Source organism: Perissodus microlepis, chromosome 14 (assembly GCF_051167445.1).
Source record: "Perissodus microlepis isolate ML-2025 ecotype Zambia chromosome 14, ASM5116744v1, whole genome shotgun sequence".
Lineage (NCBI taxonomy): Eukaryota > Metazoa > Chordata > Actinopteri > Cichliformes > Cichlidae > Perissodus > Perissodus microlepis.
Genome location: NC_140474.1, coordinates 38,171,795 through 38,195,028, shown reverse-complemented (window position 1 = coordinate 38,195,028; position 23,234 = coordinate 38,171,795). Strand labels below are relative to the sequence as shown.

Below are 23,234 nucleotides of genomic sequence, written 5' to 3'. Positions count from 1 at the left end.
TTACTTACCTGGATGATTGAGCATGCATCACGACTGCATCTAGGAAGTTAATTTCGCTCTCTGATAAAAAAAAAAAAAAAAACAGTCCTAATTCCTGATCCTGTGAGATAATGCAGCATGTGGGTGAGGGGACTCGCCCAGCAATAACTAGCTTGAAATCATCCAGGTGAGGCAGCCTGAGTAACCTCGCAGGTCGAGTCCTATCGGTCCCACTTGGCAACGGTAGCTGCCATATTGATTATGGCACTTGCTAGCCGTAGTAGCCTAGACAGCAGGCTCCAAGGAAAGATTATTTTATTATGGCTCGGATATAATAAGAATAATCCTCAGACTTTTACTGTTTCACTAAAGGTTAAAAAGTGAATGTCCACAACTTGAACCCTGAATCTCTTTTACACCCCACTTTTACTCCTCCCTCTCCTACTTGACGTCACAGCTTCACATTTTGGCCATCCAATAAAACTGCTGAAGTTAAATCATTTGATGTCCATTCACACCTTATCTCTCTCACTCTCTCTGATTTAGCACAAAGTTTAAACGTTTAAATCTCTTAATTACATTTGCCTTGTTATTCTTAACAAAGGGAAGTCACATCTACATCACATTTGAACATTCACATGGATATAATTCACTTCATGTTTCGTTCAGTTTGTTTAATTCTAATTCAGTTAGATTTGTCTTTAGCACATTCTCACATGAACATTTATTGTAACATAAACCCTTCTTAATTCAAGTACAGAGGAATACTTTTGTTTGTCACTATTCATTTATTTATTTTAGGCTTTAACTTCTTTCATTAAATCATTTGTTAGTCAGACATTCTCTCTCCAGGTCTCACGACAACCTGTAGATTTCTTCCAAAGTGTTCACCACATACATTAATGTAACCCAGTGTGTTTGTTTCTTGTCATGGTTTCGGCTAATTCGCAGGCAGCATGTGGACCCAAATGCAGGACTCAAACTTAAAAAGTTAACTGAAGAGGCAGCTTCACTGCTGCAGCACAAACGATCCAAACACAAGAGCGTGAACTAAAACTAGAACTAGGACTCCTCAAGGACCACAGAGGAAACACACAGTTCAATTCAACTTTATTTACACAGCGCTAAATCACAACCACAGTCGCCTCATGGCGCTTTATATTGTAAGGTAGACGCTACAATAATACATACAGAGAAAAACCCAACAATCATTTGACCCCCTATGAGCAAGCACTTTGGCGACAGTGGGAAGGAAAAACTCCCTTTTAACAGGAAGAAACCTCCAGCAGAACCAGGCTCAGGGAGGGGTGGGGCCATCTGCTGTGATTGGTTGAGGTGAGAGAAGGAAGACAGGATAAAGACATGCTGTGGAAGAGAGACAGAGGTTAATAACAGATATGATTCAAGAGATAGTGTCTGTCTCCTGAATCCAAACTGGAAGCTGGTTCCACAGAAGAGGGGCCTGAAAACTGAAGGCTCTGCCTCCCATTCTACTTTTAAATTCTCTAGGAACAACAAGTAGGCCTGCAGAGCGCAGTAATAGGGTGATATGGTACTACAAGGTCATTAAGATAAGATGGGGCCTGATTATTTAAGACCTCGTATGTGAGGAGCAGGATTTTGAATTCTGGATTTAACAGGAAGCCAAAACAGGAGAAATCTGCTCTCTCTTTCTAGTCCCTGTCAGGACTCTTGCTGCAGCATTTTGGATTAGCTGAAGGCTTTTCAGGGAGTTTTTAGGACTTCCTGATGATAATGAATTACAGTCGTCCAGCCTGGAAGTAATAAATGCATGAACTAGTTTTTCAGCATCACTCTGAGACAGGATATTTCTAACTTTAGAGATGTTGCACAAATGGAAGAAAGCAGTCTTACATATGTGTTTAATATGTGCGTTGAAGGACATGTCCTGGTCAAAAATGACTCCAAGGTTCCTCACAGCGTTACTGGAGGCCAAGGTAATGCCATCCAGAGTATGAATCTGGTTAGAGACCATATTTCTAAGATTTTTAGGGCCGTTACAGCATAATGAGGGTACGACACAACACAGAGCAAGGAGAAAACAGGGCTTAAATACACACCGGCGTAATCAGGGAATTGGAGACAGGAGAGACAGAGCTGGGATCATTTAGGCATAACATGACAAGGGGAAGCAAAACCAGACACACTGCACACAGGACAGGGACTATCAAAATAAAACAGGAAACATGAGACAGTTCACAAAGATGCAGACCTGACACTGAGAAATAGACTGAATGAATATGACACGTGGAACACACGGAGGACACGGTGACTCAAACTAGAAGCAAGAACAACAAAATTAAACACAAAACATGAGTTGTAGCTGGGAGAGGCTGAAAAGCAACACCAGCAACGCTCTGTACAGAAGTCACACTCTCCCACAGCGCTGTGTGTTTGGGCTCCTAACATCACACACAGCTTTGCAATACAATGATGCATTAATGATATTTATATCAACGTTTTAACAACTGTAGCGTGTTCGTTATTACCTGTGAGATATTAATCAGCATGATGTCTGCTGCTTGTGGATAACTCCAACAGTCAGGACATAAAAACTGTTTAAAGCTAAATGAAACCAATTGCCCACAAACAGTGTTTTACCCTATCGTTGCTTTGTTATTGTAATAACGGGCGTCTTTGCTGTTGCTGAATTCTCCCACAGATTTTAATCCATGACCTGCTCATTGCCGTCTTTCTTTTTCCATGTCCCTTCCATTGCTACCAGATAGAGCCAGTGGGTAAAGCCCATCACAGTTCAATGGACGCACTCAAACTAAAGTTCCATCCTTTTACCACTGGTTTTCTAGCAGAACCCTTTTGTGAATTTGTTGGCCATGGCATCAATTCAGCTTAACCCAGAACAGGTTAGCACGAATCCACATGATGCACTGAGCATCTATGCCTTCATGAGAAAGAGTGGGTGAGTGAGTTGCTTTCTTATACAGAGATGCTATTTTTCCTAGACTCTACAAAGAATCAATGAACAACTAATCGGTGTCTGTCCCAACCAAATGTCAGTCATGGTCTCATTCTGGTCACCAACACAAAAATCTTCTGGTTCCACTACTGTTACAGTGACAGCAACAGTATGACATACAAACATATCATATTGCTTGTGATGCAGAAACTGTGCAGGTATAAAGCTTTAAATGCCCTATGCCTGCATACCTGTCACTGATCCAGCAGTATTTGATGCCATCTGGTACAGAGCCATTCTCAGGTCTGTTCCTCTTATCTAATTAATGCTTACACTTAAAACTGCTGGCTAAGGGTAAAAGTAATTCAGTAAAATCGTAATTCACATCGGCAGTAATGACACCCGGTTACGCCAATCGGAGGTCACTAAAATCAATATTGAATCGATGTGCAACTTTGCTAAAACAATGTCGGACTCTGTAGTTTTCTCTGGTCCCCTCCCCAATCAGACCAGGAGTGACATGTTTAGCCGCATGTTCTCCTTAAATTGCTGGCTGTCTGAGTGGTGTCCCAGAAACGATGTGGGCTTCATAGATAATTGGCAAACCTTCTGGAGGAAACCTGGTCTTGTTAGGAGAGACGGCATCCATCCCACTTTGGATGGAGCAGCTCTCATTTCTAGAAATATGGACAAATTTATTAAACCCCCCAAAATATGACTATCCAGAGTTGGGACCAGGAAGCAGAGTTGCAGTCTTACACGCCTCTCTGCAGCTTCTCTCCTCCTGCTACCCCCCCAAAAACCCATCTCCATAGAAACTGTGTTAGCTTCCAAAAAGACAAAAAACAAACTAAAAACCAGCAACAAACAACTTAAACATAAACAATTACAAAGAAAGAACAATACAGTATCCACATCTGAACCAAAGAGTAAAACAGTGAAATGTGGATTATTAAATATTAGGTCTCTCTCCTCCAAATCTCTGTTAGTACATGACTTAATAATTGATCAACAAATTGATTTACTCTGCCTTACAGAAACCTGGTTGCAGCAGGATGATTATGTTAGTTTAAATGAATCAACACCCCCGAGTCATTCTAACTACCAGAAACCTCGAAGCACAGGCCGAGGGGGAGTTGTGGCAGCAATTTTTCACACCAGCCTATTAATCAACCAAAGACCCAGACAGACTTTTAATTCATTTGAAAGCCTGATGCTTAACATTGTCCACCCCAGCTGTGAAACTCAGAAACCAGTCTTACTTGTTATCATCTATCGTCCACCTGGGCCTTACACAGAGTTTCTGTCTGATTTCTCAGACTTTATATCTAATTTAGTTCTCAGCTCAGATAAAATAATTATTGTGGGTGATTTTAACATCCATGTAGATGCTAAAAATGACAGCCTCAACATGGCATTTAGTCTGTTATTAGACTCAATTGGTTTTAGAGGATCATCATTTAGCCTGGAGAAATAGTTTGCTGCTTTATAAGAAAGCCCTCCGCAAAGCCAGAACATCTTACTATTCATCACTGATTGAAGAAAATAAGAACAACCCCAGGTTTCTCTTCAGCACTGTAGCCAGGCTGACAAAGTCAGAGCTCTGTTGAGCCAACCATCCCTTTAACGTTAACTAGTAATGACTTCATGAACTTCTTCACAAATAAAATTTTTATCATTAGAGAAAAAATTACCAGTAATCATCCCACAGATGTAATATTATCTACAGCTACTCTTAGTACCATTGATGTTAAGTTAGACTCTTTTTCTCCAATTGATCTTTCTGAGTTAACTTCAATAATTACGTCCTCCAAACCATCAACGTGTCTTTTAGACCCCATTCCTACAAAACTGCTCAAAGAAGTCCTGCCATTAATTAATTCTTCGATCTTAAATATGATCAACCTATCTCTAATAATCAGCTATGTACCACAGGCCTTCAAGCTGGCTGTAGTTAAACCTTTACTCAAAAAGCATCTCTAGACCCAGCAGTCTTAGCTAATTATAGGCCAATCTCCAACCTTCCTTTCATATCAAACATCCTTGAAAGAGTAGTTGTCAAACAGCTAACAGATCATCTGCAGAGGAATGGTTTATTTGAAGAGTTTCAGTCAGGTTTCAGAGCTCATCACAGCACAGAAACAGCTTTAGTGAAGGTTACAAATGATCTTCTTATGGCCTCTGACAGTGGACTCATCTCTGTGCTTGTCCTGCTAGACCTCAGTGCAGCGTTTGTTCCCTATCATATCGAGACTATCTCTCCACTCCGTTACATATTCCATATGTACAGGGTATGACCCCCTCTTGGTCGTGGCGTGTGGATACTTCTTTAAGACACTCCGGAGGATGGTCGGTGTACTCCAACCCACCTCTGGCGCTGGTGCCCTACCCTCAATTTTAAATGCATATAGACACTGAGGGTTTTCGGGAGGAGCCGTGCTGCTCTCTGAGAGGAAGCTAGTACCATGCTCTCCTGAGTTTTAAATGCACTTTAGAACAGCACACAGCAACACTACATATGAGCGGGCGTAGGGAGGTTTGAGGTCTTCACTCACCCCGGTTCTGTTAGCCGTCAGGGCTAGGGGGCTGGGAGGAGGTGCTGGCCGTCAGACTGGGGTCTGGGATGCGGGGCCTCCCTGCTACTGCAGATAAGGAGGTGGTCCGCTTGCCTCCACCCCAGAGAGAAGGGTTACATCTCCTGGGTCTAGGTGCGGCTTGCCCCTCTGGGGGTGGGGGTACCTGGACCTGGGATATAGAGTATGTTTGGGGAGTGCGACTGTCTGTGCAGTGTCTATTTGTGTCTGTCTACACGTTGGGTGAGTGCCGAGTATTTGGTTGTGCATATGGGGGTGGGAATGCACGTCTGTGTCTGCGTGCGCCTGTTCGTCTGTGTCTATATGTCAGGTTGGGTCTTAGACTCAACCTCTCTGGGTACATCTCAGGCCCTCTAAAGTACGGAGGCCTATCTCCCCTCACCACACTCCCTGCCGGTGGCTGATGCCCTCAGACGTTGGTGTGTTGGTGGTCCTTGTCGTCTGGGGCTGGGCGCTCATGTATGTACCGGCTCACTCCTGATGGCCGATTGGCGGGGCCTGGCGCCTGTGGCCCGGCTGGGCCCCTTCCGGGGGGTGGGATGCCCTCAGGCCTCTGGCCTCTGGGCCTGAAGCTCGGTCCTCTCTGGCACAGCTGGCTGCCGGCAGAGCCCGCGGGCACGCCACTGCAACCCCCTCTGGCCTCTGCTCCGTAGCTGCTGGGTGACCTCTCGTTTGGGGCTCTACTCAGCTCTTCCCAGGAGGGTGGCACGGTTCCCCCCCCTTTTGGTGGTCCTCCTCGGGTCCTTGTACTCTGGGGCCTCTGGATATCTGGGGCCTGGATCTCCTCCATACCTGCTTCATACCCTGGTGGACGGGGCTATGGCTCCCCACACTCCCTAGCAGATCGTTACATGGAGAAACCTTTGGAATACAAGCATGCTGATCCACAGAGGTATGCACACAGGTGTACACACGGGTTGCTGCCTCAAAGCACATTGTGCGCTGTCTATCTTGCGTGCTGCACAATATCGTTTAATATTTAGTATCTACTGTTATCTACTGCTAGCTAGTTTATTGTGATGGTGCTGTTTTTTATTATGTTGCTCTTTTTTGTTTGCTTTCTCTCTTGTTTTTTTTTTCTCCATACAGGTGATCCAGGTGTTTTGTTTGTTTTTCTTTCTTTCTTCCCCCCTTTCTCACCGTCTCTTCTCCCCTTTGGTTTTCTTTCTCTCCCTCTCTTTCTTTCATTCTTTCTCCCTGTCCTATCCCCCAGTCATGTCTGTCCCGTTTGTAGCAACCGAAAATAAAATAAATTCATAATTATAATAAAGGTCAATCAAATGGACCAATATGGCAAGGCCATGATGATCCACTTGGTAAAATAAATCGGCTTGGCATCTTTCTTGGCCTTAAGACAACAATTCTGATGGCTAAAGATCCAAACGGGACACAAAAAAAAAAAAAAAAAAAAAGACACTCCGGATAGCCTGGCCACGCCCCACAGCTTACAGATAAAACGGCTTTGGAAACGTGACACCGGTGATTGTTTGATCTCCACTTGTTTGTTTGTGCGTGTGCGGTTGACTGGTAGTACTTACATGTGGTACTGTGTGACTGTGTGTGTGATAGTGGTAGTGGTGTCCGTTGTGGGAGCTTGTTTCGGCAGCCTCCCTGGACGCTGCCCCCCCCAGCCCCCTATCTCCCTTAGCAAGTCCGTTAGCTTAGCTGCTGTGCTCGAGTGGCTTAGTAGCCTGTGCTCCCCTGCCGTATTGCCTGACTCTCTGTCTGCGGGACCCCCATTGGTAGCTCGGTGTGCTATGCTTCCTGGCGGTCGGCCTGGCGTCTTTTGGGCTGTCCTTGAGCGGCCGCTCTATCACGGTCCTTGCGCCTTGTGGAACCGGCTCGGGCCAGTCTTGCATCTGCAAACTGTTGCCTCCGCCCCCCGGCTCGGCCTTTGCATCTGGCGAGGCCATGACTGGGGTGGAGTGTATATACGTACAAGTTGGTACGTTCACTGTGGGTTCGGTTGCACTGTCTCCTAGCGGGGTGTGTTACAGAGTTACCCTGTACATATGGAATATGTAACGGACTGGAGAGATAGTCTCGATATGATAGAGAACATACGGTTATATTGTAACCTTGGTTCTCTAAGTGAGAGATTATTTCTCCACCTTCAGGCCACTCGGAGACGTGTTCTGATCAAACTATCATCGGTGTCATGTTTGCACAACTGTTTTATACGTAAGCTGTGGGCTGTGGCTGGGCTAGCCGGAGTGTCTTAAAGAAGTATCCATACGCCACAACCAAGTGGGGGTCATACCCCGTACATATGGAATATGTAATGGAGCGGGGAGATAGACTCTCACTCAGAGAACAAAGGTTACAATGTAACCATACGCCAACCATAATATCCTATTAGAGCGATTAGAACATGCTGTAGGTGTTACAGGTACTGCACTGCAGTGGTTTGTATCATATCTATCTAATAGACTCCATCCAGTTTGTGCATGTAAATGGAGAGTCCTCTTCACACACTGAGGTTAATTATGGAGTTCCACAGGGTTCAGTGCTAGGACCAATTCTGTTTACATTATACATGCTTCCCCTAGGCAGCATCATTAGAAGACATAGCATACATTTTCCCTATGGTCTCTGGCGGAAGCGAGGCAAGTCCAGATGGTGCGCTGGCCTCTGGGCGTGGATGCCACTGGACCGGCCGGCACAGTGACCTCCGGTTTTTGCTGTGTAGGTTTTGCTGTGCATGCTCCGACTTCCGGCTCAGCTGCCTTCTTCCGAGAAGCGGGAACAGGTGCAGACCCCTGCCTGGCACCAGCCGCTACCTACATACCTACACAGTTATTTGAAAGCCTGACTTTTAGCCTTGTACATGAACTGGAAAATACACAAAAAACTGTTTTTCCAGCTGTCTTAGCTAAATATAGGCCAAATATCAAACTTCCTTAAGAAATTATTGAAAGAATAGATAGAAAACAGCTGGCTGATCAATAATTCAGTTCAGAGGCTACACTGTTGGTGTTAAAGGACATGTAAACGGGGAGTCTTGTTCATGCACAGAAGTTACTCACTCCACAGGGTTTGGTGCTGGGACCAATACTATTCACATTATACGTGCTTCTCTTTGGCATGTTGTTAGAAAAACGTACTTTTACATACATACCTACATAATTTTCTACACTAACTGGATGTTTTTCCATGAATACATTTTTAATGCTTAAAGTCTTTCAAATAAATCCTCCCTATTGCTCATATGGAAATCCTGCTAAATAGGTCCCCTTATTGGTCCTCTAATTATGTGACTTACAGTTGTATATTTTTGGAGAGAAATCATCTACAAAAACATCTTTCATCAGCCTTTTTTCTCTCCATGTTTCAGAATGGTTCACTGATGTGTTAAGATGTCTGCCCTGTCACATGTATTTACAGTCAAAGTGTTTAAATTATAATGATAATTAATGTTACAAAAATGGTTTCATTTTTCATTTTTAAAAATATAAAAACATCTTTTTATATAATACATATTTTATAATGCAGTTATAAAGGTTATGATAAAAGATTTATAGTATTATATCCTGAAATAACATTGAATAGTAGGAATGCCCCTGCTCAGCAAACAACACCTACCTGAAGCCAGATGACACATATCAGTTATTCATACTGCAGCCGTGACTTTGAGACATAAAGTTCTACAGTTTCCTTGTGCTGTATCCAAAAAACAATGAGGTTATTTTCTGTGGCCCTAAAGATCTTAGAACTAGACTCTGGATGGCATTACCTTGATGTCCAGCAACACTGTGAGGAACTTTCAGATCAGGATATGTCCTTCGACGGGCTCTGAACAAATATGCAGGATTGCTATAATCTGTAAAAAGAGTGATGCTAAAACACTAGTTCATGGATGCATTATTTCTAGGCGGGACTACTGTAAGTCATTAACATCAGGTTGTTGCCTTCAGTTGGTTCAGGTGCTGCAGTGAGAGTACTGGAAATTTAAAAATCCTTCCTGCAAAGCCTTGAATAACGAGGCCCTATCACATCCGAAAGTCCTACATTTTCATAGTGCCTTCAGACTGAGAGCTGCTCACTCAGAATGGGGGGCAGAGCTTTCCTCTCTCAGACGCCTTTCCTGCTGTGCTGGAGACTGACATGTTCTCTACTTTTAGGATTTTAGGATCAAAACTTTCCATTTTGACAAAGGTATCAGGTGACCCTGAAATATTGCTTATTATGTTGCTATAGGCTCAGACTGCCGATGGACTTCATGTGATACACCGCGATGACGCCACTCTCTCCCTGTTTATATCCCACATTTCAGTCTTCTGTGTCCATAAGCTTTGGCCCAGTCTGCCTATGCTCTCGTTCTTCTTTTCTCTTTGCCCTCACGCCCATCTGCTCACATCAGCCTTTCTTCCTGTTAAAAGGCTGTTTATCCTTCCCTCATACCCTTCCTCCCCAAAGTGCTCACGGGAGTCGTTTGGGCTTTCTCCAGAATACTGTAGGGCATTTACCTTACAGTATAAAGAGTCTTAAGGTGACTGTCAGTGTGTTTTGAAGCTATATAAATAAACCTGAACAGAAGGGAAGCATCACAATTGCTTCATTCCTGTTTGTCCCAGTAAATCCAGACAACCTCTCCATTCAAGCACCACACTTAGCCGGGTCTTACAAATGGCAGTAGACTGCAGTTTAATAACAGTTACAGCCTGAAGTTACAGGAACCTTCAGGGTACAATGATTAAGATGCAGCATGTTCACACATTTTGAAAAAACAAAATCCTCAGAATATATGCCATCAAAGCCATTATCCTTGCTTTGGTATACGCTCTTTAACTCCAGCCTTATAAGTTAAGTTATGCTTTGTGATCACGTCCACACCGTACGGGAAATAGTGGTAAAAAAAGAAATCGTGCTATTCTACAGTCAGACTGGACCGTTGGCAGAATGAGGCCACCAACAGGTTAAAGTGCCCCTGTGTGCCCCCTGTCTGGCTTTTCTGTTCACGTGGTTTTCAAAATGAACCTCATCGCTCTTTTTTCTGTGGCTCATCTATGTCACTATGTGACACTTGGAGCGAGTTCAAATGAGAAGCCTTGCATTCCCCTCAGCCACCTGAGCCTCTCCCCTTCAGTGCCAGCAAAGTGTGCAGTTAATGTGGCTAAGCTTTGCTGCCTTACAGATAAATGTGTTGGTTAACAGATACGAGGGTACAGTCATATTTCTTGATGTATATATTGTTGGATATGCTCAGATGCTTGGAGTAATTAAGAAATGGTTTTACCACATTGTTCATGGAGCAGCTCCGACGCCGCGGTTTAGAGCATTCCAGCACTGTCTTACTTTCATCACACCCAGATGCTTTTAAGGGTCTCACAGAGACAGCAGCTAACACAGCGTGTTTCCAACTGAGGGTGAAATGAAGAGCTGAGCACAAAGTGCAAGGGTACAGGGAATGAGCACAACAGGGACACTTTAAAATTTGAATATTTTTAGCAAATTGACATTGAAATTTTCTTGGAAAAACCTCCCCAAGAATTTACAGCAGAGTGTTGAGTTCATCAGTGTCTGTAAAATCGTCTGAATCTTCTGAATTCAGTCAGTAGGCCCTCCGAATCTCATAGGGCGACCAGGCGCTCACCCCCTCTTCCTTAGCCCAGGAGGAATGAGCTTCGGCGCCGGGGGTTAGGCTGCCGTGGCCGTCGGCCGCCTCCTCCGTCACCATCTTGGTCACCAGATCTGTGACGGGGCTGCTCATGTAGGGAGGGCAGGGGAAGGAGGAGGAGGAGGGTGTGGTGGGGTAAGTGCTGGTGGAGGTTAAAGGGTGATAGTGGACATCCTCCAGAGAGTGCAGAGTGTAGGGCTGGCTGCTGGAGACGGGGCCCAGGGAGGAGCTTCGGCTCGGAGAGCGGTACTGGGAGGGGCTCCCTGGAGGTTCGGGGCTGGGCATGGAGGGTGGGACGCTGACGGAGGCCAGGTTGTCCTGACACAGAGCCTCCACCTGAGATACTGGCTCAGACTGCTCCCACGAGTCTCTCTGGAGCAGGAAGACAGCAGAGGAAAGGATGAATCAGTCATTTATTTCCTCATCAGATAGTGCAAAGTCCCCAACATCACAGCAGACCTTTTGTAATGAGAGCGTTTCCTGCAGTGTCGCATTATTTCCTTCACTACGTTTGTTTCACTTTCCTGCCCTGCGAGCACATCTGAAAGCCTCTGCGGACATGCAACCTCGATCACTCTAGAACTCGGACTTTAAATGGATCTCAGTAACTGAAGTGTATTTGTGATCTATCCATGAATACAGTTTTGGGTTTTCTAGAATCCTCTGTGCAGTCCGGTCGAGGCAAACAGCCCGCCCTGTCCAATGGTGTACAAAAATGTAACATCAGAGCACAAACTGCAAATGTGGCTGAACGAGGAGCATGTCTGTTTTTCACTCTAAAAACGTCCATACACGCCATCAGAAGTGCAGTTAGGATGACGACCAGGCAGGCGTACTATGAAGGTCATCGGTGCCACGCCGCCTCTGTGACAGCTGCTAAAAGTTTGACTTTAGGGTCCAAATAGCTCCGCAACCATAAGATTATCAATAATTCCACTTATTAAATGTCCTTGTTAGTCTTGTTATATTTTAGAGTTTTCTTTAAACAGCAGTGCACAGTTAGCATAACTGTCCTGTGCTGAATGCTCTTGGCTCTAGCTGTGCAGTCAGTGACCAGTCAAACAAAAACTTCACATAAAAAATGAACTTTTTTCATCTCGAACTGCGCTGGAAAGATTGCTCATTTAAAAATGCTCCACTCCGAGAAGAACGTCCTTCACTGTAATCGAGTCCTCTCAGCTGAAGTGTCAAAGCTGGCCCTGTAGAGCAGCAGTTCCTAACCCCCGACCCCGGTGAACACATAAATCTCAGGGGGTCGACACAAACAACGATAAAAGGAAAAGAATTTTGCATATGGAAAATTAGACAGTGTTACGTCGGCCAACAGTTATTTAAAGTGAAAGCATGAAGTGACTCACAGCTCAGACACTAACAGAGCCTAATGTTATTGATCACAGAGCATTAGCGTTCTCTTTAACAACGTCGCACCTGCTGTGTAGACTGGATTTAAAAAATGTAATCTCACTAGTGACTAAAGTAACTAAATTAAATGCAGTAGTAGCAAGTCCAAATACAAATGCATGAAATAACCAATAGAACTTGATTCTTTCGGTTCTCCTTGTCTCAGCGTGTTCCTGCTCTTCACTGCAGCTTGGTGTCGTTGAAATCCTCGAGTGCTTGAGTTTTCTTACGCTCAGCAGCACCGTGTCCCTCGCCATGTTAACAGATTAGCTTGTCAGAACAAAGTTACTGATTTTTCTTCAAAACAGAGAAACATTTTTCACACTGAACGTAAGTGGAGCTGATGGGAAATCAGTCTGCACTGACAAAGTTGATCTGAAGCTAATATGAGACTACGGAGGTCTCAGTTTGGCAACTAAAGCAGACAGCTTCTAAACTTTCCTCTTTCAGCTGTGAAGGAAGAACAACAGGAACTTTGTACTGAAAATACCGGCATGCAGAGATTATGATCAGAGCTGCGTACACACAGAGCCCTGCAGGGATATTTGTAGCTGTCGGTCAGCTGGGTGACACTTGAAAAATGTGAACATCACGCAGAGTATATGTTTATGTTTCACAGTAACTAAAAAGGTACGCTGAACTTCTGTGTTGCTGTTTTTAAATCCACGATGGTGATTCTGAACATGCGCTTTGTGTTGTCAGCGTGCCACCGTCACTCTGATTCATACCAGAAACAGATGCGAGGACTCTCCTCCGAAGGGCGGCAGCAGGGAGGACAGTGCTGACGAGGGCAGGAAGGACCCGCCGGAGCTGGAGAAGGTGGCGGCGCTGCGGTAGTCACCAAAGGTTTCTGGGTAGTAGCTGTCTATGAGCGAGGAGTAGCTGCTCATGGTGGAGGGCTCACAGCCTAGAGGCTTACCCCCAAGGGTGGAGGAGTAGACATCAGGGGAGAACTGCTTGGTGGATGGGCAGAAATCTGAGTCAGAGATGAAGGAACGTCCTCTTATGCCATAGTAGCTGGGCAGCATGTGGGCACCTGAAGTGGAGAAGCAGAAATCCCTTTATCATTATTACTCAGTGATTCTAGACACCCTGCTCTGTCTCAGTGGGCAGACTCGGTCAGAGGACGGCTCACCTGGCATCTGGACGAATGATGGCGGAGTGGTTGATCCTCCCTGCAGAAACAGAGACATTCCAGGTTTTACTTATATATGAATCATGGAGTTCCACCGATACTTGTCTTCTTTGTTGAAAACGATTCCTGTGGTCTAGCAGTTATCACTGTTACAATAACACTTTTATCTTAGAAGCAAATGTTGTTGTTTATAAACAGATGTTTTTTGGCCCTAAAACATATCAGCTGACAAAAAAACAAAACAAACCCAGACATGCCACGGGATGATGAATGAAGAAAGAAGGATGAAACATCATCCTACAACACAAATGTTATTTGGTCTTGATTTTCTCTGGTGCTAAGGGCGATTGCTCAGATCAGCCTTGTATGAATTTGCAGCTGGACCAAAACCACATAAATGCTTCTATTTATAACCCGTCTCCACGTGATCTGTAAGATGCAGCAAGGAGCCTGAGATAGACGCTGGACATCATGTTTGCAGGGATCAGTCACTGGCTTAATGTTTAAGCCCTTACTGTAAGCCCGAGTCAATAACTGCTCTTCAACAGGGAAACGGCCTCTTGAGTTCGTACAGATACAAATAACACAGAAAGTGTCAGCAGCAGAGCACAGTGAGGCAGGAAGACCAGCAAACCTAAAATAATGGAAGACAACTCTTGAAAATAAGTCAATGACACCAATATTACAGAGCACTTTCTAAAGGTCCTCAAATGTAAACTCCAAACAAATTTCACACTCATTATTCGGACAGACAGACCTTTACTTTTAGTTTCGACCTAACTGTGGTATTACCAGCATGAAACATGTTAACAGCCCCTTTCATCCATAAGTCCACACTTGTGACACCCCCAACCGTAAGCCCAACCCAGAGTGTGTAGTTTGTGTTCCCGCCTTTGTCCAAAACACAGAGTTAGGCTCAGATTGGCCGACTTAGGCCAAAAAGTAGTTTTTATTATAGACGAAACCTTTGAGGGAGTAAAATAAGAATCGTAAGAATGAACAAAGCTGCAAACACAGTAAGATCTCTTACTCGCTGCGTAGCATTAAAGGACTCACATACTGTTGGTCATTCACCACAGTTAGAGCACTAATGTGAAATATTACATAAGTGTTTATCTGACAGGATTTTAAAGTCAGGAGTCACGCTGCTGATGGACCTGCATCACTGGTATCCAGTGTTCACCATGTATGACGCGGCCCTGTTTGCTGTGTCATCTTTGGTACGCTTGTCACTGGAGGCTCAGAAGAACCCGGTTGCCTCTGGATGTTGTTGACCACACAGCACTGCAATTTGTTTCTGCTCTAAAAGCAGACACAGACTCGTGTCAGAGAGTTGCAGCGCAGGGACACAGAGGACAAGGTTTGACAGGATCTCTGGTTTGCATATTGCTAACATGAAAGAGTTGATATTAAGCCCATGTCGGCTGGGACGCACGCAAATTTTGAGGGTTAAATTTGAATGTGATTTGCCAGTGCCAAGACTTCCTCATGTGGCCCAGGTATGGCTCAGTGCATCTCTGAAGGCTGCCTATGGAAATCAGCTCGCTCAAGCTCAGACAGTCAGGTAGTGTGTGTATTTGTGCCGTGGCGTTGACTAACGATAGATTTATTTAGCTTTGTTTCACAGAAAAGCTCTTCCTTCCTATGCAAAATATGTTACACAATGATATTTTTAAAACAGCCCATTTCATATTTTTAAAATTGAACACGCACAACTGTTTTGTGTAAATTTTCCTACTTTAAACAGAAACTTGATCCATATTTCTTCCTCGCTCGACTGCTGTTCCCTTGTTTGCTTTTGATCCAGCATGTTGCACTGTGTTGTAGGATCTCCTGCATGTTGTTCGTGCAACACACACACACAAAGAGTGAGTTTGTGTTGTTTGTTAGCATTAGCGCTTTCACCCCGGTACACCTCGCGATGTCTCTTCAGCATCATGTCACACTTTGATTTGTTCCCAGGCTCATTTATGTAATAGCAACATGTCTGGACACGCTAGCTCGACAGAACATGTCAGAAAAGAGAAGCTGCTGATGTGAAATGGTGTAAGAGCTTTATAGTTTCTGTCTGGCTGTCCCAACATGAGGAGACTGTGGTCAGAGTTTGCTCTTATCTTTCAATGGCCTTTTATTCCCAGGTAAAAGGCAGCGCAAGCCAACACAAGGACGGGAATGGCTTTAGTTACTGTGTGCCTCTGTGCATTATTAGCTCTACAACCATCATTTATAAACACACAGTAAAGCCCACACTGAAAGCAGACTGTAGACCTGCAGACAATGGCCTGTCATACTGCCTCCATGCTGTATTCTTTTGGCCCAATGATTGCATAATACCACATTTGACCATGAAAACAGAACGCCAAGGTAGCAACTAAGGTTCCTTTACATGCCTCATTGTCTCCAAAGGAGACTATTGTTTGACATGCTGTGGTATATTGTACATGCTAACATAACATGTAACAATAAGCTATAGAGTCCACAGTTAAATAAAGTTTGTGGGATTAAAGGCCAACTGCTCCCCAAACAACTGTTTCTCAGGGACTACACACTGACCACGTCCCATCACCTGAGCCGGCAGTTAGCCAAAGGTAATGGACAACTATTGAAATAAATTGTTAACCAAGAGCGATGTATTAAAATTCATAAATGAATGAGTCAGGGTCGAGAAAAATGCTTAAATCGAACATGGACAGGCGATTTGGAGCGCTAAGGCTAACAGATAAATATTGTAACAAAAAGTAGCCAAACGTTAGTTTAAAGAGACGACAGTGCGTATGGAGATTTGGTGGATTATTGGTTATCTAAAGAACGGTTGCTCAGCTGTATTAAACGAAACAAAGTTGTGTTGAACTTTTTCCCATCAGACAACTTATGTTGGAAATGATTTATTACCATCATCATCAGAGTCTGGGATTTTCAAGGAAGTCATAAAACTCATCACTCTCCACAAGTATGCTATTGTGCATATAAGTGATGAGTAAATGTGGCCTACGGGTGGATGCTGGAGTGGCTGTGAGAGTGGGGGAGCTTAAAGACGAGGCCAGAACGAAGAGCGTTTGATAGACGTGAGCAGAGCGAGCCATGTTACACGTGTGTGACGTGCACAGCTCACGTCGCCTGCAGGCTTTGCTCGATTCAGTTTGTAATATCAAGAAAGTGAAAATGCTGACGGACTGAAAAAACAACTGGAATGATGCCACAGGTGTTAGCTTGTTATTCAAATTTAAGGGAAGTAATAAAAGCAAGAAGATGGAGATGGAGCTCCCGTCGATTCACCGAGCCCTGACAAAAGCATACAGTCTGTCACATTTGTGTGCGGTAGTCACACAGCTTGGATGTGGAGCTCGTTAAATTAAGGTCGTCTGTTTCTGAGACGATGCCCAATCTCGCAGAGCTGCTCTTCACCACTTCTTAATAACAGCTTTGATTTGTTTTGATTACTTTGTTCCCATTTTCAGTTCTGATTGAAAATTAGTTGACGTTAAATAAAATCCAGACTATTCCTCGCCTTCTTCTGCTGTCACAGGACGTCTGCAACACAATCTAAACAGCATCTCGGCTCTGATTAAGACTAAATAGTTCTGTTAGTTTCTTGTTGTTGTTAACGACCTGTCCTTCAGCATCAAATGAAGCTACACTTTTAATCTTTTATGGCAGCTCTGCCTCCACACAAAGAGTTTAAGAACCAGCGACAGAGTGAATTTCTGTCTGTGATAATGTCAGCCTACGTGCGAGGAATTTACCCCCACCCCCACACACAAAAGTACACCTGTGCCAAAAATGTTATAATGAGCACCGCACTGGAGGAGATAGAGGAAACGTCATCTGGCATCTTCCAATGTTGTCTGACATAATTCCTCCATTGCTCGAGCCATCAGCGAGTGTATGGCGTGGACGTGCCAGCACAGAAAACAAACAGTGTCCTGTAAAAGCCTTTTGACAGGCGGTTTGTGGAAAATAAAAAGGCAGTCTTGCGTGTGCGAGCAGGCGTCTAAAGCACAGAAGCACAGCCTGATTTCTCTGTGTGCATGTGTGTGAGAAAGTGTGTGTCTGAGACAACAATAGCAGGTTTGTCTGTGGCCTGATCACGGCGCAGGACAATATCGGCTGGCAGGTGTGCACGGATCAAACTTTGCATAGGCAGTCTCCTGCACGGGCCCTTTCTTCTGTTTCTCTGTGCTACCTGTCCACCTCAAATGCCCCCACCCTGCCTCCACCTTTTTGTGGACTTTTTTTGGGAGATCATGGCCTACAGCATTGCAGGCATTGTATTAGCGCTCCTTTGTGAGGTTAGGATGAGTTTTTGTGCTTCGTGTCTCTTTCTACACGCACAGTGCTCGGCTATTTACAGAATGGCTTTGCAAGCGAGGTACAGGTGGTCAAAGGATCCACCGTGGATCGTTAGCGCACAAAAACGAGCCTCAATGTAAACAAGAGGAGGAGTTTTTTTGTTTTTAGAAAACCTCCCAGTCGCTAAGAGAACGTCAGCTGTGCCGTTTGGCTTGATAGAGGAAAATAAAGCAGGGAGAGACAGGCGGTTTAGAAGACGTGGTGCTCACGCTGTATCTGGGTCCGTTTGTCTGCCGGGACCTCTTCTCTGCCAGCAGGTCTTTGACCGTGTGCTTCACTCGGACGCCCTGGTACACTCTCTTAGAATATTCTGCAGACAGACAGAGCACAGACATGAGTGATGCAGCTCAACTTGTAACACAACGTCACACAAATTTTCATCCATTCCCACAAATGTGTGGTCATTTGAATGCTTCACAGTTTTATGCATATAGGCGAATGACTCTTTGGGATTGGTGTGTAAATGTCATGGAAATTGCCTTTGGTTTGGTCAATGCAAATGGACTTCTAAAAGGAGGCAATTAACTACAAACTCTTGCCAAAACCTCACCATAAGCAAACACTCCAGAGGGCTTAGGTGGTACTGAGGAACGACTACACTGCAAAGAAGCGCCACGACTGAATAGGCAGGCGATGCCAGCGAGCATCATGGCGGCACATCGTGTCATATATTAAATAGTCCTCTACAAATCTCACGTGTGTGTTGGTGTGATTTGGTCACATTCCTGGGAAGCAGAGGTAGAAACTCAATGAAAATGCAAACTTTACTATGCAAACGGAAATTGCATGCAAAAATCTTTATGTAAAAGACCCCAGCTTTTTGAATGGATCCTTTAGATAAGGCCCAACTTTGCACAAACGTGAGATTCTTGAAAATATCAACTCTTCTTTGGAGGAGGTTGTTTTTTCCTTTTAGAAATGACCTTAAAACGTTCAGAAATGACCTCCTCGTGTCAACATCTGTAGAGTTTTCTTAAAACTAGACATTTAGTCCTCATTGATACGTGTCACACACGAGCAGCTTCATCAATATCAGCGCAGGAAACTTTTTGAAGAAACTTTTCCCACTACACTCAAATAAAAGCCTCCGTCACGATCTCACACAAAACCAGGCAAACCCTTAAAAAACCCGACATACACTGTAAAAGTAAAACCAAACATTTTTCAATATTTCCATTATGTATAAAACAGCATAATAATAGCACACTTACCTGTGTCCATGATGCTGTTGATGCGCACACACACAGAGGCCTTTCTGTTCTCCCCCTGCTGTATTTGCCTGTAGTAACTAGATCCAGGAGTGCAGCACCATACTGAGTGGCGTGCTGCAATAGGAGCTTTAATCAGGCTGTGAGGAGGGCAGGGACACATGGAACATGCCACCTCACACTGCAACCATGAGGAGGCAGCTTTTCAAAATGACCTTTATCTATTTGTTTAAATGCAAATGTTTGGTGGGGACGTTTTTTAGACTATTTGCATCTGCAGTCAAGATTAGGGGCAGGAAGCATCAGGAACATGGGAGTGAGAGAGGCTGTAAAGCAGCTCAGTCGCTCCTCCCCTCAGCCATTTGTCATCAGCACAGTTCCAGAGGATACGTTGTTTCCATATTTTCTTTTTGCTGCTCTTCATTTCTAGCTGCAGGTGTGTGATGCAATCCTGCGATTGGAAGATTAACATGTCCACCTGCTGATAAATGGTTGGGGCTCCCTGAGACAAATAACTGAAAAATAATGACACCTTTTGTGTGTGAAGCCTTCACTGTGTTTGTATAAAACCCTGCGTGGTCTAGACCTGGTGTTTAAAAAGAGGAGGATACCTTCTCTGCTCTGCTAAACTTTCTGTGTCTGCCGTATGATTGGGACGCTGGCAGTTCATTACTTGTCAATGAAAATTTGCCCATACTGTGTGATGTTTACAGGATAAACCTGGTTACATTTGATGTGCATGACTTCATAATCACACAGACACCAGTCAGATAAACTAGCTAAACATTAAAGAGGCTCAACTTCTGCCAGCTTGGATTTTCATGCAGTCCTCAGGTGGACACTCAGAGACACCAGCGCTGCGTCTGAGTGTTCACTGTGATCCCTGCGACGTTTAATATCTGACACAGTAAAGGTTTCTGGATGCACAGGTCTTACACACAGTGTGACTTTATGTGGTGACAGCAGCTGTACTTGGTGCCACAGTGCTGGGCTGCCCTTAAAGCTCCAGTATTATCCAACAAAAACGATGATGCTGCTGTAGCCTGTTGTGTGGTAGAGCCGGTCTCTGTTCACAGGTAAAGAACACCTGACCACAACGTTATAATAAAGCCAGCTTATACAAGTTTTTTCAAGAGGAGCAGCTTCGAAAAAGTCTTCGTTGGTCTAACAAAAGACTCTGCTTATACGTTGTACAGATCCATTTAAATGCTTACATCTATCACTTTCTAATCATTGCAGCTCTTATTTTTCTTAAAAACAAAAATAAGGAAAAAAAAATCTGGTAATTCTTTGTTTTTACATTCATCGGGCCCCAATGTGACCAAATATCAAAGAGATATTAAAAATGCTGCTGTGGAAGAGTTCAGGTCTTAGGAGGTTAAAGCAACATTTCAAATATGTAAAGCTTTTCTCATTGCCTGAGGATTTCAAATTTGCATTTGTACTGACAGTGTTTTAGTTTTCCATTAGATTCAGCTCAGTTTTGACTGAAACTTGTTACTTTTCCACCTGTTTCATTAAAAGACAATTGGAGACCTTGATGCAGCCTCACTCTCACACTGCAGGCCTACTTGTTGTTCCTAGAGTATTTAAAAGTAGAATGGGAGGCAGAGCCTTCAGTTTTCAGGCCCCTCTTCTGTGGAACCAGCTTCCAGTTTGGATTCAGGAGACAGACACTATCTCTACTTTTAAGATTAGGCTTCAAACTTTCCTTTTTGCAAAGCATATAGTTAGGGCTGGACCAGGTGACCCTGAATCCTCCCTTAGTTATGCTGCAATTGAAAGACAACTACTCTTTCAAGGATTTTTGATATGAAAGGAAGGTCACTTCTTTAGTTACTAGCTGAACCTATCTGTGTCCTGTTGAAAAGTATGTATGGTTACAACAGTCTATTAGTAAAAACAGTCGGAGGATTTAAATTGTTTTTGTAGGACTGTCAATGCTTAAAGGAGTAAACACTGCTCACCAGTGCTAAAAGCCAGGTAAATTATAGTTTGAATAGCAGATGGGTGGGGCTTTCACAGCAACCATTGTACAGTACATAATGACACAACAAGAACAACAATAATTCCCTTTAAAGCCGAAACCCCCCCCAAAATTTAAAAAGTTTGGTTTCATCTCATCATTGTGAGACATAAATAATTCACTCAAGTTCATGTCTTTCTTCTTTTCTACATTTTATATATTAAACCAGTGGTGTTCTGTCAGGGCAAGCAAGGAAAGCAGTGCTTGCTTAGCGAAATCTTAAAAAACTCACTTGCTATCTCATTCTGTGGTAAAGTTTCTCTCATTACCTGCTTGCAAACAACCTTTAAATTACTACATCTTGTCACTGCAGCTGATCAGCGTCTGTGGAAGTTTGATAGGAACATGACGGAAGACTAGCATGCTACATAAACTGCCACTGGCTCTGCTTTCACTGCTCTGAGATCGCTGCACATTTGTGGAAACAGAGATAGCATTAGCAAGTAAATGTGATCAATCACCCTAACAGGTACATTTTGTCTTACTTACCATCTTGACCAATATGTGTGATGTAGAGTGTAGTATGAAGACACATGTAAGAACTCCTTTAAGACAAGAAAAGAAAGCCAGGTCTGGTTTCATAAAACATCCAAGTGCGGTGCAGGTGCAGGCTCCATACATGATGTGTGAAGCACAACCATTTAAAAAAATCAAAACTCAAGGTCTAGGTCTGTGCCCATCTCTGAAACACTGAAGCGATGTTTCAGAGATGCAGTGTTTTCAATCTCTAAACTCTTACTTTTAATTACAAAATGATACATTTTAGTCCCAGCTATAAATATCTGTAAAGTAACAAATAACAACTCATTAACAATTAGCTGCAGCAGTAAAAATGTGGAAGCACACGTGAGCAGCCACACGGCCCCAGTACTGACGCATGAAGGGCGTCTCTGACATGTTGCAGGATCATTTTGCATCTCTTTCTGCAGCAGCTTGCAGGTTTGCTGTAACTGCTGAAAACTGCACCTATTATTTTGCCTCCACGAGAAACAGCCTAGTATTGATATAACGGGAAAACTTAGCCGCAGGTTACGTAGCCTGAACGAACTACATGTACTTGTTTCTGTAAAAAGTAGAATTGTTTTACCAATGACTCACTCTGCACAGGTACCCTGCATGCAGGTGTGTGATGTAAGCATTACCACGGAACCTAAACCATTTAGATGATAAATTTAAATTTCAAAGTACCTGATCAGGCTCACTGCAAACAACATTTAAGCACGACATCCAATATACTGTACATATTGTATACTGTGGGAAATGGTTTTCACTGGAACAGGCGAGAGGAGAGGAGAGTCAACACTTTCCATATTAACACAGTGGCTTTGAATCGGGCCCAGCACTTACAGAGAATTTTGAGAGCAGACGTCCTCGTCAATAGGAGCATTGTAGCTGCCTGTGTTTTTGTGGCACAGCAATGTTATGTGCACTCACTGCTACATGGAGTTTTTATCAGTTAATGACTCAGAGATAAGAGCGATGTAAAGCTCTCCTCTGCAACGGACATCTGGGGCTGAAGAGGAAGGAAAACATCCAACTGCACTGTGCCTGCAGCTTCAGTCTTCCTGTTCAAATGTGTCTTTATTTTGAAATATTCTCTTTGTGCAGTCAATCAAACACAGCAATCCGACTAATCTGGCTTTTGCATTTGATATTATAAACAAGATCCAGTTTCTCTGTGAGCTCTTTTCCTAGGAAATTCCTCTGATGAACACTTTATCTCCAGTAAACTATCTGTCTGCACACAGACACAATAACTGACAACTACATAGGAAATATGGTTGAAACTCTAAGAAGGGAAACAAACGCAACAGCGTACCTTGTAACAGCTCTGAGGCAGTCTGGGTATGTGGGGAAGTTTGCAGCAAAAGCAAATGTTTTAGAGCTAACCCAAACTGCAGAGTGGAGTGAGCTGCAAAGGCAGGGGACACACAAAAAACACAACATTTATCAAAACAGGGTTTAAAAGACTTATCACCACCACAT

General features: G+C 43.8%; 1 protein-coding gene across 1 annotated transcript; it reads right to left on the bottom strand.

Moving 5' to 3' along the window:
- Positions 1-10,134: 10,134 nt before the first annotated feature.
- pou2af2a (POU class 2 homeobox associating factor 2a) lies at positions 10,135-19,388 on the bottom strand. Its single transcript, XM_084949711.1, has 5 exons — positions 19,226-19,388; positions 18,224-18,324; positions 13,665-13,704; positions 13,258-13,565; positions 10,135-11,500 (listed from the first exon to the last, which is right to left on the bottom strand). The coding sequence occupies exons 1-5, from the start codon at positions 19,383-19,385 to the stop codon at positions 11,063-11,065; spliced, it is 1,047 nt and encodes a 348-aa protein (XP_084805837.1). The 5' UTR covers positions 19,386-19,388; the 3' UTR covers positions 10,135-11,062.
- Between the last annotated feature and the right edge of the window lie 3,846 nt (positions 19,389-23,234).